This window comes from Aspergillus mulundensis (genome assembly GCF_003369625.1).
Source record: "Aspergillus mulundensis strain DSM 5745 chromosome Unknown scaffold_18, whole genome shotgun sequence".
NCBI classification, from domain to species: domain Eukaryota; kingdom Fungi; phylum Ascomycota; class Eurotiomycetes; order Eurotiales; family Aspergillaceae; genus Aspergillus; species Aspergillus mulundensis.
Window position 1 is genome coordinate 320647 of NW_020797906.1, and position 17795 is coordinate 338441.

The 17795-nt window shown below is 43.1% G+C and overlaps 7 protein-coding genes across 7 annotated transcripts; 2 read left to right on the forward strand and 5 right to left on the reverse strand.

The window, feature by feature from the left end:
- Nucleotides 1-37: 37 nt before the first annotated feature.
- DSM5745_11091 (Protein-lysine N-methyltransferase EFM6) lies at nt 38-801 on the reverse strand (the record flags this gene model as incomplete). Its single annotated transcript, XM_026753107.1, has 2 exons — nt 38-500; nt 554-801. The coding sequence occupies 2 exons, from the start codon at nt 799-801 to the stop codon at nt 38-40; spliced, it is 711 nt and encodes a 236-aa protein (XP_026598430.1).
- A 3427-nt stretch (nt 802-4228) lies between these two features.
- On the forward strand, nt 4229-4728 carry DSM5745_11092 (DUF1761 domain-containing protein; the record flags this gene model as incomplete). The annotated part of the gene is made up of 2 exons (XM_026753108.1): nt 4229-4540; nt 4594-4728. 2 exons carry the CDS (start codon nt 4229-4231, stop codon nt 4726-4728), a joined length of 447 nt encoding a protein of 148 aa, XP_026598431.1.
- Nucleotides 4729-5178: 450 nt separating this feature from the next.
- On the reverse strand, nt 5179-5857 carry DSM5745_11093 (putative NADH-ubiquinone oxidoreductase 21 kDa subunit; the record flags this gene model as incomplete). Its single annotated transcript, XM_026753109.1, has 3 exons — nt 5179-5203; nt 5251-5744; nt 5798-5857. The coding sequence occupies 3 exons, from the start codon at nt 5855-5857 to the stop codon at nt 5179-5181; spliced, it is 579 nt and encodes a 192-aa protein (XP_026598432.1).
- A 1578-nt stretch (nt 5858-7435) lies between these two features.
- DSM5745_11094 (ACP S-malonyltransferase) lies at nt 7436-8281 on the reverse strand (the record flags this gene model as incomplete). Its single annotated transcript, XM_026753110.1, has 1 exon — nt 7436-8281. One exon carries the CDS (start codon nt 8279-8281, stop codon nt 7436-7438), a length of 846 nt encoding a protein of 281 aa, XP_026598433.1.
- Nucleotides 8282-9939: 1658 nt separating this feature from the next.
- DSM5745_11095 (putative nuclear pore complex subunit Nup133) lies at nt 9940-13537 on the forward strand (the record flags this gene model as incomplete). Its single annotated transcript, XM_026753111.1, has 3 exons — nt 9940-9974; nt 10028-13167; nt 13215-13537. 3 exons carry the CDS (start codon nt 9940-9942, stop codon nt 13535-13537), a joined length of 3498 nt encoding a protein of 1165 aa, XP_026598434.1.
- Nucleotides 13538-13661: 124 nt separating this feature from the next.
- Nucleotides 13662-14239, reverse strand: DSM5745_11096 (uncharacterized protein; the record flags this gene model as incomplete). Its single annotated transcript, XM_026753112.1, has 3 exons — nt 13662-13932; nt 13983-14139; nt 14218-14239. 3 exons carry the CDS (start codon nt 14237-14239, stop codon nt 13662-13664), a joined length of 450 nt encoding a protein of 149 aa, XP_026598435.1.
- Nucleotides 14240-15745: 1506 nt separating this feature from the next.
- Nucleotides 15746-16938, reverse strand: DSM5745_11097 (S-methyl-5-thioribose-1-phosphate isomerase; the record flags this gene model as incomplete). Its single annotated transcript, XM_026753113.1, has 2 exons — nt 15746-16358; nt 16412-16938. The coding sequence occupies 2 exons, from the start codon at nt 16936-16938 to the stop codon at nt 15746-15748; spliced, it is 1140 nt and encodes a 379-aa protein (XP_026598436.1).
- Nucleotides 16939-17795: the final 857 nt, after the last annotated feature.

Sequence of the window (17795 nt, forward strand, 5' to 3'; positions counted from 1 at the left end):
CTATTGACCAATCTATCTATGTATGTATTATCGTACTTCAACCGTCATGTTTTGCTCGTATTGAGAAAAGATTGATATTCTCCCGCTTGTATGTCTCGGCATCTGGATCATCGTTGATCTCGGTGACCTGGAATGCTTTCTTCGCGAGTTTCAAGAATCGAAGGTCTGCCCTTCTACGTTTTTTGAAGCAAAAATAGCAATCGGAATTGGGCCCCAGAAGATCACGCAGCGTCGATATCAGGAGTGGAAAAGCGGGCTCAAAGTAAACGCAATCAGCGGCAAGGATAATGTCAGGATGCCGTGGAATGTCGTCGGAAATGCTTGTCCCCCAATCTAGCACTGCGGCTTTGACCTTGTTCGCGAGGTCGTTGAGCGCAATATTAGCTTCCATAAGGGGAAACATTGGCAATTGATCGGTGATATAGATAGGAGATGGGCCAACTGCACAGCCGGAGGCGACTGCTAATCCAACAAGCCCACCGCCAGCTCCGAGCTCAAGACTGACTGATGGTTAGTTTTGCTCAATGGTAATGCTAAGTGCAAGATGACGGACATTGTTTTGTCAACCAGGTCGGAGCGATGTTGACGAAGCATATATTTAGACAGGACCATGCCGGCAGGCCATAGCTGACCACCACATCCCTCTTTCAAATCCTCCTTGAGAAGTAAAGGCTGCTGTAAAAGACCGTCGAAGGAAACATGACTCTGACCGGCTTGTTTGATCTCCCTTGCGGGGACCAAAGACTCGCTTATGTCAAAGGCGTCATTTGAGTTAGCCGAGCCGGGGCGTATGTCTTCCATATAAACAATCTCTGGGCTGAAAGAAGGGAGCAGCGGAGATCTGTGTGGTTGCTCCTGATGACCTGCAGTTGCCGGGATTTTTGGCGGGGTTCCAGAATTCTTCTGGCCCCGCTAATACCTACTCGGAGTAGGTGCGTGCACATGCCGGGAGTCAGTCTTTTTCAACAGGGTAATTCGACTATTTGACAGGGCTTTCTGAAGCAAAACCCCAATTAAAAAGCGGTTAGGAAGTGGTTTAAATAGCTAGTTTTTTTGTTTCCCAAGCCAAGTTGGCCATGTCTTAACTTTTTATATAATTAGTAGTGATTTTTGTTAAGAACCGTGGGCTAAGATTTGTATAATAATTTTATATAAATTTAAGTTATAAATACTAAAAATAACAAACTAGAAATCTAGCCTAAAAATAATAATAGCTTTATTTTTAAATATATTTCTGCCCCTAATATTAACCCTGCTAAAATTAACCCTGCTAAATTTAATATTAAATACCTTAATAATAATAGCCCTTTATTTTTACCCCCTAAATAATTATATACCTTTAAAGCCTAAGTACTAAAAGCCGCCTAGTAATAGGCCCGGGATTATTAATATATAATTTTTAAAAAATAATTTAATAAAAATAAATATGGCTAGGTTAAAGCTATTTATTTTTATTATACTTATAATTTTAAGTATAACCCCCAGGGTATAACGCGCGGTTTTATAAAGACTAGTTATAAATTTAGTATTTAAATAAGCTATTATAAGCGTGATAAACTTTAGCATTTTTTTATTTAAAATAATTATTATAATTATAATCCTATACCTAAATTTATTTAAGTTTAATATTATTAGGCAGAGCTTAGGTAAAAAAAGGCCTTTATTAATTAATAAATTACCTAGTAAACTTGTATATTTAAGATTATTAAGTAAATTTATATAAAAAGCTTATTATTAGTTTTTTTACCCTATAATATATATAATTATTAGTTTTGCTAGTTTTAAGCCTTGCTAGGGGGTAGATTTCCACTTTAAGCACTTATAAATAACTTTAAAAATAACCTAAATTAAAAGCTAAAATATAACAAGAAAAAGAAATAGCTTACTTAGTTATTTTTTATATATAAGTTTTTTATAAAGTTGCTTTGCTAATTTTCCTATATTATTTTTATAAATTGCACTTATAAGACTAACTACTTTAGCCTTTTATTATTAAATATTATGGGAGTAACTTTAATAAATTAAATTTTTTATATTATTTTTAGCCTGCTTACTAATAAGTTAATTAACTCTTATAGCTTTATTTTAAATTATTTAAAGGCTATTTATTAAGATTTTAAGATCCCCAAGCCCTTAATAATAATAATAAACTATAATTTAGGTGCTTTAGGCTGTATAAAGCCTATTTTTTAAAATACTAATATTATATTATATTAATAGCATGTTTAAAAAGCTATTAAGGCCTATATAAAAAGGTAATTTTATTTAAAAGTTAGTACTCCTGCTGCAAGAAGGGATTATAATAAAAATAAAAATAATTTTTTATAAATAAGGGTAAATAAAAAGTGGGAAAAAATAGCTTTAAATTTTTTTAATATTATATACAAGCCTATTATTAAAAAGGTAAAAACTAAATAAAATAGCTTTAAGGAAAAGTAGAAGGTATACTAATACTTTTTAACCTATATAAAAAAAAAATAGCTTAATAATATTTACTCCAAGCGCTTTTTTAAGTATTATACTAATAATTATAAGTATTTAGGTATAATAATAACTTTATAAAATAAAAGTGTTTATATTTTTTTAAAGGCCTAGAATTTTTTGCTTAGCAATGTCCTTATTTTTATATAAAATATTAAAAGGGTTATTATTATTTATTATTAGCTTATTAACAGGGAATTTATAAAAAAAAAACACTATAAGTATTAAATTTATAATAAGTTATTATTTTAAGCTATTAATAACAAGATCTTTTTATTTGCTTTGCAAAGAGTTTTTAAACACTATAATAAATACTTACTAAAGGGCCTTAATAAAAAACTAATTTAGAAGTATATAAAAATAGCTTTATAAATAAAAAGGTTGCCTTATATTTATATTATTTAAGCCTTTTTTAAAACCAGCCTTTAGGTTATTTACTTTTATTAATAGTAGTGGTTAAGGCTAGATCTTAATACTAGGATTAATATATTAATTATACTATAAGATTTAGTTATTTAAACTTAAGGCTAGCAAGGTAAAGGCTATGGCCGTGGCCGTGGCTATAGCTATAAAAAATATTTATTTTTTTATAAAAAAGTTAAGGCTAATATTTAAAAATAAAGTTAGGCGGAGTAATAAAAATAAAGGCTAGCAAGGTAAGCAGCGTGCTAAAAAGTTATATAATAAGTTATTATAAATAGCCTTACCTTAGTGCTTAATTAAAAAGTTATTATTATTAGTAATAATAGTAAGAATAAAAAACTAAAGCTACCGGAGCTAGTATAAGCAAAATAAAAAAAAAAATTTATAAAGGTTAAGGTAATAGCCGTGGCCAGGGCCGGGGCCGCGGGAAAGGTATTATTTTAAAAAAAGTTTTAAAGTTAATACTAGGTGTAATTAAATTTTAGGCCTTTTATTAATTAATATAAGTGCTAGTTTAATAGTTAAAACTTACACATGTTTGGCCTGTAGTTTAAACACTAAATTTTATATAAAAAGTTAGAATTTAAAGCGCTGTGTACCCGCGGAGTATTTTATTACTAAGCTAAGCCTAATTAAAAAGCGGCGACGGGTTAATTATATTAGCACCCGCTTCTAATTGGGGTTCCGCTTTATAAAACCCTGTTAAATAGTTAAATTACCCTGTTGAAAAAGACTAACTCACATGCCGGTGCGGAATGTTCCGCGTTAAATCTTGAGGAGTAGTACTCCGTACGGTACTGCAATTACACATTTACAGTCACCACCAGATTCGCTGTTGCCAAGATGACGGCTAACTTTGCTTTGCTGTCAGGACTCAGGTGCCTAGTATTATTACGGTACAACAAAGCTGGAGCCAGTCTGGGGTATGGAGACTGGCACCATACCAAGTAAGTGACGTCATTTCAGTGATCTCCCCCACATCATGATCTCTCAGCCAGAAGCCAGAAGCCAGGCATAAGCTCGATTGGCTCAAAGCCCCGGTACACCAAGCCTTCCAGGCTTCATTGCCAATGGCTGTGCCCTTGAATCATGACAACGTCACACATCTGTCCACAAACAGATCCGTGATGCAATAGGAGTGACTTGCCTTGCGCCATACATGGCCATTATGTCACTAACGCTGACTGGCCCTATAAATGACCTAATGGTAGACCTTTTGCAACTACATACTCAATAATACCGGACTTCACTACGAATTAACAAGCAAGAATGGCCACTCTCCACTGTGAGTTCTGACCTCCTCTGAATTCAGCCGTAGCTAAACATGTCAGACCTCCCCCCCGTGAAGCCCTCGGCTATTGCTGCGGGTACAATCTTCACCCACACTGCTTCTCTGGGCATCCTGGCCCCTGTCTTTGGCGACACATATCATCGGGCTCAAGCCGCCAACTCGAAGGAGGACTTTATCAAGTCCAAGGAGGCCGCTGGCGCTGCCGCTGCCTGGGGTAGCTCGCTCGTGGGAAGCGCTGTACAGACCTATGGAGTTGCGGCCTTGATCAATGCCACCGGCACTCTCAGCTACAAGGGAGCGGCCTACCTCGGTAGTTTGATATTCTTTGCTAGCTCCGCCCCCAGTGTAAGTCGTGTTTCTACCCATTGTCCGAAGCATCATACCGACAATAAGAAAAGTTTGTGAGCCAGATCTTCACCGAGAAGAGGCCTCTCGACACTGTTGCTGTCGGTGCTGTCGCTAGAGTCTTCGAAACAGTCGGCCTGAGTTTGTTCCTCAGCTGGTGGGGTACACGCACGAACCCTTTTGATTAAATAGGCTTCTAAACCTATTCTCGATCTACCCAGCCGTTATCGGATTGAGCCCTGTTTTTAACGACGTTTTGTTTATAGCCCGAGTCTGAGACATTCAATAATGAGAATATGAAGACTACGAGTATGTTGATTGATATTGACATTACATGCCTCAATTCACTGCTAACCCCCAGCCTGTAAACCTGTTACTAATATATCCCAAACGCAATGCTCACTCCCCTTAAAGCGTAATATGAAAGTGAATAGAGTTATTAGGGAATCGTATGAAAGTATGTACATGCTATTGATATTTTTGCGCAAGTTGGTATTGGTCACGAAATACTGATTGAAACCGACGATCTGTCAAGACTAGCCTGGTGCTATCATACACGAGGAGCCATTCTGATGAGTATGAGAAAATTAAAAGTAAAGGAATTCATACATTGATCTAAAGAGAAAGTTGCTAGGAGTTCAAACAAAGGTGCGGCAGGGATACCTTTCATGATGTTAGCCAGCTCACCTCCTAACACACAGCGAACATACACATTAGGATAACCGTGATCATTATCGATCTGATACTTGGAAGCAGAGTTCAAGTTACACGGCGTTGGCGGCAAGCCGTTGGGGCCTAAGACACCGTTGATGCCATGCTTGTCCTTCTGGAACAGACCCGCCAGGCCGCGCTCTTGGCCCTCCTGCTTGACAGATACGAGCTGCTTCTGACCAGCCTCGCCAATCTGTAGGATATCTTCCTTGGGCGCAGCTTGGCTTCCTACGGTAAGAAGGCCAACAGCATCCGCTTGATTTACCGTGCTGGTTCTTGGGTAGTTTCTGCGGACATCACGCTTCCAGTATGGGTTGTCAGCGATATCACCGGCCGGAACCGTGACGGGATCGTCATAGGACAGCGGAGGAAGCGCTCCAGGAGTGGGAAGACGAAATTGAGAGTTCAATGGCACACCAGTTGAACGTTCGGGATCGATAGCGAGTAGGCGGCGGAGGCGCTCCCATAAACCAGTGGACTGAACAGAATATTTCTGGCGGCGGTTAGGGTCGTTACTCGTTTCTAAGTAGGGATGACGAATCTTACATAGTTGATAGAGACGACGCTTGAAGCCGACTTGGCCGCGTTCACAACGTTGCGGACCATAATGCGCTGATCCTGATCAGATTATATTAGCATGGATGGTATTGATGGACTGCTAGCCAATTGTTGGTATTGACACAAGCGAGCGAACCCACCGTACTATTGTACGATTACCTGGGAAAGAAAGTATTATATCTCGACGAGGACGACGAGGACAGCCGATGGTGTGTGTTTGAGGATAAGCAGCGGATGTGTTCCGGCGCCACATTGTTCCGGTTCCGCAAATCACAATTGCCGTATTGAAATCCGCGAATGCGTCTTACGAAGGATACAGTGTCGCTATGCAGGGTACAAAACAATGTAGATATCCCGTAGGTATCTCCATTTTGCAGGTGGCATCAGAGAGGCTCGCAAATTAGTCTGAATATTACTCCATTTTCATCCAGGTAATCAACCCCGCGTTTCTGTTCACGGGGCGGTCAGTATGTCGAGTACAAAGTAGTAATATCTTTACGCCTACAACGGTACCACAACCTAGGAGACCGGGTCGCACGTCGTCAACATTCACAGTAGGGTCACCTCTCATCGCGTACTTGACCCTCTTCCCCATTCTTGCGGCCTGCTCATTACTGTTGAAAGAGCTCCAGATACCCTGGATGCTCCGGTTATACTTCTGTCCATTCTAGTGGGTTGCAGAACGCACGGCCTAGTAGCGCGATAGGCGTATCAAGATACATAGCAGCGAGCCGACCTGCCTTTCACCATGCCGGGGCCGAGAATCGCCTGCATCGGTGTGATTGGGAAAGCTGTAGGATGAATGCTTCTCGAGTATGAAGGGGCTGAGCTAACGCAACTCAAGGACAATCCTCTGCATATATCTCTGTTCCCACCGTACCTGGGATCAGCAATTGAATTCTCGTTCCTGCTGAACTATTCTCTCGATATCTTTGAGATACGCCAGAAGCAAACCTCGATTGACCAGGACCTTGGTTTATTGCATGCAGTTGATGAAAGGCTCGCATCCTATGGTTGGTTAACAACCACAGGGGTAAAGTTCCTTATCATAATCGATTTGATCGGGGATACTTCAGGTATAAGTTCCAGTTTCAGAGAACCCGATCTCAAACCTGTATGCTTCACTTGCCTTTTGCCTACCACTGCTAACTGCTACAGGCTTTTAGAGCTCTCCAGACCGCTTATATCAAGCTTCTCCAGAATCCGTTCTACTCCCCGGATGACCATGTCACCATGACCAATGGCGCTATCCAAGCGGCGAAGCCATCACAAATTACAGACCAAAAGTTCATAGCTGAAGTCAACCGTATTGGCAACTCGTGGACAACTGGGTCCACTAATCTATAATGCAGGCTGGCCCTTCAACATGCTACATATCTACATGCAGCTCCACGGTCTTGTAACTGGCGATTGTTCTTAAGAACTTGATAATATCAAGAAAGTCCGATATGGTTTACAAGTCTTCTGGGATCGCAATTTGATAAAGAGACATTCTCACATATAGAGCACCCATGTTCAACCCCACTATAGGTGCAGTGAACTGTCAACCCAAGCGTCCATGGATTGTCACTAATATGGACATGCACACCGGGAGTACACCTCATGTACAGTTAGGTAAAGCCCGGGCTAATCATCTATATCCTTTTCAGTGTTCTCCAACATGACTAAAGCTTCGTTCACATCCCGTGGATCACAGATAGCCCAAACACCACCCCCTCTGGCCATCACCCTTCCAACCTCTTTCCCCACCAGGTTTCTACCAACTTTTCCCGGCCCGATTCCGATCCAACGCTTCACTCCTCGCTCCTGGTCCAAGTAGCGAATGCTGTCCCACCACCTCACCGTCTCCACGCACTGGCGTGACAAAAGCTCCTTCAAACTATGCTCGGAAGGGAAAGGAAGATTAGAAACATTCGACACGCACGGCATATCGGCAGGGAAGTTGATTGTGACAACGTCAAGGGCTCTTCTCATGTATCCTGCGGCTGGGGCCATTATGGGCCCGTGGAAAGGGCTTTCGCTTCTCAATTTCACTGCTCGGGGATCGTGGCCGCTAAACTGACGAAGCTGGACAAGCAATGTCCTTATTCGTTCAATGCTGCCACTGAGTACTATCTGATTTTTGGAGTTTATGTTTGCAACCACGACCTGTTGACAGGAATTGTCACCGTTCAAACAAGGCAGAAACTCGTGAATAGTAGTAAGCAGGTCATCCATGTGCTCGGGTTCGCACACTAGGGCAATCATGCCGTAATGTTCCCCAGATTCAATGGCAGCTTTTTGCGTGCACTGTGACATAATCTCGGCTCGGCGACGGATTAATCTCAAAGCATCATTAAAGTGAATATAGCCGCCGGCCACCAGTGCAGAGAATTCGCCCAGGCTATGTCCAAGGGTGACATTCACACGGGTTTTGGTCTCAAATCCAAATTCTGATTCAAGTATCCGAAGAATTAGAACCGAGGTCGCCATTATAGCAGGCTGTGAGTTCTCCGTTTTATCGAGTTCAGAGTTCGGTCCGTCCGCAATTATCTGAGATAGCTTAAACCCCAGTATTGAATCCGTCTCTTCTAGAAAGTGTCCTGCAACACGTGGAAATTTGTCAACCCAAGGACGAGTCATTCCAACACGCTGTACCCCATGGCCTAACTCGGATAAGTTACAAATCTATTAGAAGCAAAAAGGGCACTGACCAGGGAAAAACAGGGCTGTACGCAATGGCCGAAGATTGATGCTATGAGCACCTCTATGGACCAATCCCGCCGGACTTGCCTTCCCTATTTCGTAAAAACGGGAGAACCGGCCTATGCGGACTTCGTAAGTATACCATATGAATAGGTCAGCTGCACGTGTTTCTCACCCCTCGCGAGATGTGGGAACATCGCGGTCAAGATTACAGGCATCAACATCGCAGGGTTCAAAGCTGATACAATCCCGATGCAAAGAAAGCATCATGATTTAATACTCATGATAGAAGTACATCTGCTCTGTCATGTAATACCAAAAGAATGTCTATAGGGCAACATTGCGAGCAGCACTTCTGTAGTACTCCGCGGTTTAAGTCACGTGGTATAGAGAAATGCGGGGTTAACTCCGCATATGTACTCCGTATGAGAAATCGCAGCACCTAGTACCTACAGTACAGTGCTACACGCGCGGACTGTATTAGTTGGTGGGTATTGTATGTATGCCTACCCTTGATAGAGCAGCTTGAGCCTTGTGGTGGATTCACTTATCTTAAATTTCCGACTCAACCAATGCAGACTGCCTGGTTATATGCTGGTGGTGGGTTAGGTATATCTTTTACTCTAGTAGTGAACTTACGGCAAGTACCTAAAAGCCTTGAGCTATATACTAATTTCCCTGTAGTTCTTCACATAAGCTTTGGATACCTAAATGGGCCTGTGTTTCTTAGAATTTACTGGCTTTTTCATTAGGCCCTAGACTGCTTACTGAGACCACATCCCCAGAAAGTCACAAAATGAATAGCCCTCCTTACAGAATTCTCAAATACAGGTACAATGTGGTAGACAGGAGCTCTCACCGCCAGACATTTTCTGACGTTCTTACTGGTCCACGGATAGCGCAGATAATTTGATTACTGACCGCCTACTCTGGACCTGAAGTCAACAACATTGAAAGCAGGAAAGCACGAAGACACCACAACATCGAGGAATTCAACCTTCAGAAACGTCACTATATTCAATGCGCGAGCTTCGCGCTCTATTACCTTGAAAGTCGCTTGGTTGTATCATAAAAGACAATGTTCGCGCCAAAAGCAGTGTCCGCGACATCCCTGCGGAATCCGCGAAGGCGTCAGCGCACAAGTTCGGGCGAGTCTATCAAGCCACCAAGTGCTAAAAGGCAACGATCAATTCTGCCTCAAGATGATGAATCCGATACAGGAGACCTAACACATCGCGCGCCCAACCACAGGTCCTCGCCCAGTCCGAGCAGACCCGACAACGAGGTCCAAAGGAACATCCCAATAAGAACCACCAAGAAGCCCCATAAACAAAAAAGCGACGAAGTACATCCTGTCATACTGGTTCGTCTCTCTTAACTACATATCTTCGTATGCTAAGTCTCGTTCAGTCGAAAACAGATTTCTATACTGTATCCCAGTTACCATGTCTGCCCGACCAGATTCGGAGTCTGCGTTCAGGTATGTCCTTGTGCAGTTACCTGGCATATGCTAATTACAGCAGAGGATCTCAGGTGTTACTTCGCCTCTAATCATGGATATGCCCTGGTTATCACCCAATTTGAGGCCATCATCTGGCCATTCTCTAGCATGGTCTCGTCACCTTCACCTGCCGATGTCTACCGGCTTCCGATACCTGATTCGTACATGGAAAACAACAACTTTTCGCCCCTGGGGATGATTTTATCCACCTCCACTAGTTCTACCCCTGGTTTGATCATCGTGATGCCTCACAACGGAAAGATCGTATACTGGGAGACCGTATCGCACACATTACTAGGTTCGCGGAAACAAGCAGGGCTCCAAGGATACATCCCAGGAATGCTCTCTGGTGAATATGCAACAGATGTAGTGAACGGAGAGCCTTCGGGCGTCATAGTCACATTTTCATCCGGGCGGGCTGCTCATGTTACCCTCAGAGACTCCCAAGGAAAGCCAGCCGTGACGGTGAGCTTTCTGAAGAACCCATCCAACACTGGTGGAATTGGATTCTTTGGTGGTATCAAGAGTGTCATCGGGGCCGGATTTTGGAGAAAGAAAGTCGCCGCTGTGCGTCCAGGCGAATCCTACCAGCGGGGTCAGCGAGATATCATAATTGCGACTTCGGCGGGCTTGGTAGAGATATGGGATACCCACTGGAACAATGGCAGTATGTTCAAAAAGCAATTCGACATCAAGGGAGACTTGCTGGCGGCAACCAAGATGGAGGATGCCATTGACTATGAAGTCAGAGTTTGGGATCTGGCGGTGGGCAGTTCGCAGTCAGGTCATGAGGTTTCGGTTCTATTTGGCGTGTTCTCTGGGTCAGTTATCCAAGGCGTGTTTGTTTCCCGATTGCGGCTTTCCGAACACGCTCAGATTCTCTCGACAAGTTCTATCAGTTTACATAACTTTCCCACTGATTCAGCTGATCCGCAGCCTCGTCTGTTTGTTCCACGACCTGGTGAAACGGCCTTCATTGTGATCAACCAGTCTGTCATATTGCTGTCGTTGACAGCACCTGCCTCCTCGGATGCAGTCCTCATTGACAAAGGTTTTCACTCTTCCATCAACCTTCGTTCCGGGAAGGTCTATGAGATACTAGGAATCGGGTCTGAAGATCAAAATGGCTGTTCATCCTGCTTACTTATGATCAGAGAGTTCGGTGTGGTGCGTATCACTGCGTCATCTCGGCAGGAAATCGCAACTGTGGCAACTCGGCCAACAGCACAGCATAAGCTTGAACAGGCCGTATTTTACGGTACAATGCTAGGGAACCCTCTTGATCTGTCCAGCAAAGGAGACCTGGATTTTCCTGTTCGGGAAGTTGAGGAAGCGACTTTGGGAATCTGTCAAGGTCTACTCCGGTCAACCTCAAAGTTTATTCCAACAGCGGCTATATCTATCGACCAGAATTTGAAACTGCGGGCAAAGGCGCTGGATGATCTTTCACGGATTCTACTTGATCATAATAAAAGTCTTGATCGTCGGATCTGGTGGGAATTGCTCTGGGGTGCTGAGAAACTTGCGGCTCAAAGGGCAATCTGGAGGTGGCACTGCCAAACCAATGGCCCTTTCCTTGCGCATGTTGTGAAAGTGATGAGTGAAAAGTTCAAGACAAAGGTGGTTGACTCTGTTGATCCATTGCGTCACTGGTTTCTATTTGATACTTATCGAATGGAACATATATTGCCTTGGATTTTTCATGCGACGAAACCACAAAAAGGCCATACATCAAATCAAATGCGGCGGATGTCAGAGCAGATTCTGGAAGCCAGCGAGTTGTCTCTAGCAGTCTTGGAGACTGCTTTCAGGTATCGGGATGAGCATGCTAGCCAATTTGGAATCGGAGATGGTTATTTAGAAGAGGGGGTATTGGTAACTAACTACGAAGGCCTTCCAGAGTTCTGGACGTCGCAAAATATCAGTTATTCTGAAACCGGCCATTTGTTGGATCTCGAGCTTGACAGTTGCAGGGCCATGCAGCAAAACTCAACTAGTTCTGACGGATCAGACCAGCAGATCATCGCGAAGATTGCGCGAAACAGTGCCAGGCACCTTCGCGTTTTGGGACAGATGTATACCGAACGGATCCGATGGCTATCAGCTCAAGAGGACCAGTCGCTTCTCGATGAAGCTTCCGCAACCAAGCAGTCACACATCAAACAGCGGAGATGGCAGCTATTTAAACTAGCAGGTATTGGGCAGTTGGGAGAAGCCATGAACTTGGCCGAGGGTTTCCATGACATGAGTGCGCTGGTGGAATTGATCATAGAGCTTCAGGATCAAAAAGGCGTGACTGTTGCCGACCTGGATACTCCAGGTGGTGTCGAGCTCGACAGGAAAATAACACATTATTTCGAAAAATTCGGAGATGCGTGGGCGGACGCCTTCTTCGCTCGGCAAATTTCAACAGGACAATCAGGGATCTTGTTTTCAGTCAAAAAGTTTCAACCATTTGTTACTCAGTTCTTGCATAAGCACAAGTCTTATGCCAGTCTCAGCTGGATCAATGATGTGATTGGTGAGGCAGACTACCACTGTGCTGCAAAGACCTTGGAAAAGCTCGCTCTCGAACGGGAACAGGGTATCTGGGGCCATCGGGTTAAAATATCTTTGGCCAAACTTGCTCATCTAGCAACATGGGAAAGGAATGATCTTCCTAATACTCGGCCCGTGCAGAATGATATAAAGCGGCTCGAGGGCCTAGCGGAGATGGGCGCTGTTCAGGAAGTCATCTATTCCTTTATTTCGCCAGTATTACAAGATGCCATCGACCAAAAAGCCGAGATAGACCTGGTGACCGATCATTTTGCGAATTCGACCGCCCAGGACCGGCCATCGCTACATGAGTTACTCAAGGAAGCTCTAGCGGGAGTGGTGTCCAGAAGAATGCTAAGCCCTGACCAACTCGTCGACTTGTTGACGCTTATAGGACCTAGTCAGGATTCGGCCATTGGACAAAATGAATTTTCTGGGGACGAGTTCCATTTAGCCTTGCGAGTGATTCAACTTGGGCTCAACCCTAAGTGTGATCCGGCCTACAGCCTTGCGCTCCAGAAACTCGTGTGGCGGAGGTGCATTATCAAGGACAATTGGGATGACGCAAGCACCAGCGAGTCTGAACCGTTCAGATCCACTGCACTATTTCGTACCTTTGAATTGTGTCTCAATGGTAATCCTAACTCGACCATCTATTGTAAGATACTAACCTGATCAAAGGTCGCACTGGTCCTGATATCGCGCCATTTTATGTTCCGGTTCGTCCACAAGACGTGCTCATGAACGACTGTGAAGCTGCCCTTCTCGCATCGCGTTTTCGTCCTGAGCAACGAAGCCGAATCGCCCGTGATCTTGAACAGGAGAACTCTACTCTTCTAAATTATGTCGAGAAAGGAGAGCTGGAATTCTGGTTCAAACAGCTTCTCTCGTCTGCTGGGGAAGAAAGGAAGTCAGTGTCACCACCTGCCAGTACCAACTTCAAAGACGACCCGTCGTGTCAGACACAAAGTTCAAATCGGAAAGAGCCGCTTAGTTGGTTGTAGGGACATCTTCATGCCTCTTAACTTAATTACCATTTGACCTCAAAGTGTCACCATAACATACAATCAAAGACCACTCTTTCATCGGAAAACGACAGAGTCACAGCCCGAAAGGTATAGCAGACAATCAGTTCACCGCGGAGTTCTGGTCAGCAACTTTCTCGGCCTCAACACTACCAGTATTGCCGCTACTGACACTGTCAATCTTGGCTACAGGGGCCTCATCGATGGTGTTTTCAGTCGAAGGTCCATGCAAGTCCTCTTCAAAGACAGGTTCCGGCTCGACTGTTTCGAATTTGGTCTTGAAGCCTGCCATGCCCTGGATGCTGCTATTCGAGTGACGCCGGCTATTCATGAAGCTATATTCGTAGTCATGGACTTCTTCGCCCGAACGACCCCTGATATAGGGTGTCAACAATGGCACCAGTATTAGACGTAGAAAACCAACCAGTTTCCTTTACCTCCACCGTTTTTCTTGGTCTTCCGAGGGTCGGCATCGATAGGACCGGATTTACCAAAATAGCGGGGTATATTCTCGTTAGGAGCTGCCGTTGTATCCTGGGCGCCAGAGTGATCACGATCATTGACTTTATGCGAGCGTGTCACTACACTCAAGTTAGTAAATGAAGCGCATTATATTTGGGTAAAGGTCAATGACTGCTAGGCAACGGCAATGTACATACTTCTGTCAATCCCGAAGTTCATTTGCTGTTAGGATGTTATGTTCGTTAGTCACCTAGTAAACATGTTAGTGACCTAGGCGGATGTGTCTGCGAGAAAGTGGCAACTAGAGCTCTGAATCGAGACCATGCGGTCATATGATCCATGGTGGTATGTCAAGTTGTACAAAGTGGGATCATAGAACATAGGAAGCTCTAGGCTTCCACTTTGCCTTATAATGCAGAAATACTGCCTTCTTCGGGGACCAGTGCAGTAGAGGTTTAATTCTGAGATGTTATACCAGACTGCTACATGAAATCTCGAAGGTAGCTCTGGGGCTATATCAGGAAGTGCAATAGTCAACAACAATAAAGCAGCTGGATAACTTACAATAAATACACCACAAGTCGGTGAGTATACTGACATGTACTTTTGGCTGTTTTAATCCTTATTCTCTGTAGGTCAGGCCTTAGTAATAGGCTCGTGACCTCACCCTCGCGCAGAATTTATGCGGGTTTGGGTACCTAAGGTCCAGGGTACCTAAATGTGATCAATTGCCTTTATTGGATGGCTTTTGCAGTATGCAGGCGACCTGGGCAAAAGGCTGTAAGGACTCCGTACTTGTTGCATTGGGCTACTGTCAATCTAATGACCTGCTCTCAAAGAATATATGCGGAGAATACTGTTTCTCTGTACTCTACGAATACTCCGAGTATCATGCTGAAACTGAGAGACCCTTGACCCTTTTACTCCGTAGCCAGTGCAGGCGGACCCGATTACCGTATCCGAGATCCTAGGGCCCTCCCCCATATTACCGCGATTCCACCGCTACATACAGCCCGGCTTTATATACGGAGTCAGGGTACTATGGTAGGTTAGGGAGGTTAGGGTTTTTATGGTATTATAGTACAGAAGGAATAAGTTTTATAAGACCTAAAATAATAGTTAAGGTGGTAGACTCTAACAAAGGTGGTAATAATACTGTTTATACAGATCAAATTGTTGGTTCTAGGTGGGGGCGACCCGTCAACCTAAATAAGCAACTCGTCAGTTTAAATGGTCTCCATGAGACTCGTGAGATAGGTCCTAACTCCTAGACCAAGGCAAATCATTATTGTCACCACTCTACCAGCCTCCAACCGAACACCTGGCTGTCAACATTATTTTCTTCATTCACAATCACACTCCTCATCCCCTAATAATGCCAGAGACGTTCCAGAGTAATAACGGGGCAATTGGTTTTAACCTTGCAGAGGTAAATTCCTTGGACTGCTAATTATATATTCTTGGTCTCCATACAAACACTAACTATTTATTGTCCAGATTTTAAAAGATATTTCAAGGTAACTATACCTGTCCAAGGCCAACTATAACGGTATACTTAAATCTCGATAGTGGGGAGCAAGCAGCATCGCGCCTTGAGCAACATCTGGGCGACTTGGAGAGCAAGATTGATGGCCTCCTCAGGTCGCAGGATCAGAGCGCAGGACCCACTCCGGAGAATGCCAATATCGACAAATCTTTATCGAGCACAGAGATAGCCGAAGCTGGTCAATCAAAAAGCTCTTTTAATTGAAACCGACCCTCCGCGTTTTTTTCTGCGACGCCCTTCTCTGTTATTATTCCATCAATAAGCGCAAACGGCGTGACATCGAAAGCCGGATTCCAGACGTCAATCCCTTCAGCGGCTATGCCAACTGTGGCCAATATCACGTCTCCAGTGAGATTGTCATCCTGCAGCCCTTTTATTTTCGTTACTTCCAAAGACGGTCGTTCTTCAATGACAATTTCATCGCCAGACTTGGTGGCCAAGTCAATTGTTGTAAGTGGTGCAGCAACAAGAAACTTCACTCCGTGGTATCTAGCAAGTACTGCAAGTCCGTATGTGCCGATTTTATTTGCGGTATCTCCATTTGCTGCGACTCTGTCTGCACCAACGACGATTGCGTTGACACGAGTCCCTGGTCTTGATAGTAAAGCGGCCGCCATCGAGTCTGTGATTAGCGTTGCCGGTATTTTATCATGAACAAGTTCAAATGCGGTTAGCCGGGACCCCTGGTTGTATGGTCTTGTTTCAGTGCAATATGCGTGTTGCAAAGTGTCGCTAGACATGAGAGAGCGTATTACACCAAGCGCGGTGCCGTAGCCAGCTGTTGCGAGAGAGCTAGATAAACATCGGTATTAGCCAATAATTTGCCGCTCAAGGGCTGCACATACCCGGTGTTGCAATGTGTCAGTACGATAGCTTTGTGCTGCTCTGTTGATAGAGCGTTCGCTGATATCCATCTAGCACCATTTTCTCCAATTCTCGTATTATCCTCCACATCTTTTGCCAGCATGGCTTCAGCGGCTTGTATAAACGCGTCCACGACGTCTTGTGCTGTTGATCTAGACCTCTGAGATCTTTCCGAGACAATAGCCTCTAGCTTGCGGGCGGCATCACTGAGGTTAACAGCAGTCGGCCGACTGCTTACCAGGTATTTCAGTCGTTCGATAATGAAAGTTCCAACATCTTCTGCATTCGAAGGCACTTTCTTTTGTACAGAAAGCTCATGAAGTTCAGATGCGAGCGAGAGCGCCGCCACAATGGCAATAGCAGGCGCCCCTCGTACTTGCATGTTCTTGATGGCCTGCCAGCCACCTTCGCTCGTGCTAATCTCGATATAACGCTCCACGAATGGGAGTTGCAGCTGGTCAATGATGGAAAGTTTACCATCGCCATATCTTATGGCTTCCAGTACCATTCTGACGCTATATATCGGCCGTAGCTAAGTCAGTGCCGTTCCTATGATAGGCAGTGGATGATTACCATACAAGAACAATATGATCAACAGGTATTATGTTGTGAAAATATCAATTGTTTGTGATTAGCAATTGTATGCGGGTGCTTGTAAGCTTTTTAACCTTGAAGTCTGGTTGCCAAGTGCAAACTACTATCATGGATTTTTCCCGTGGGCGGGGGGCATAAGAGTGGGGTATCTAGAGCGCGCGATCTGCCAAATTCTAAAATTCTAACATGGTGTTACCACCTTTGTTTAAGAAAAACCTTTTCTACTATAAACCTTATACTTTTATAAACAAGCCTATTCTTTATTGACTTACCTACAATTTATTGGTTCCTTAGCATTAGTGTTGCACGCAGGTAACAGGTAAATGGGTATGGGTACTTAGGTTTAGGTATTTAGGTATAAGTTAGGTAAAAAAACCTATATTTAAGGCTTAAGTTAAATATAAATTTATATATTTAATTTAAGTACTAGGTAAAAAAAATTTTTACTTAACTTAACTTAAAACCTGATTTAAATTTTTTAAACTATGCTTAATTTAGCTAAAATATTATAAAATATATATTATTATATATTTTAAAAATATTAAAATATAAAAAAAAAATACTATAAGATAATTTTAAAAATAAAAAAAAATTTATTAAGGTAATTATAAATATAATAATATAAATTAAAGTAATATTATATAATATTACTAAAAAATTTAAAAAAAATCTTTTTCAAGTCATTATTATTATTATTATTATTATTATTATTATTATTATTATTATTATTATTATTATTATTATTATTATTATTATTATTATTATTATTAT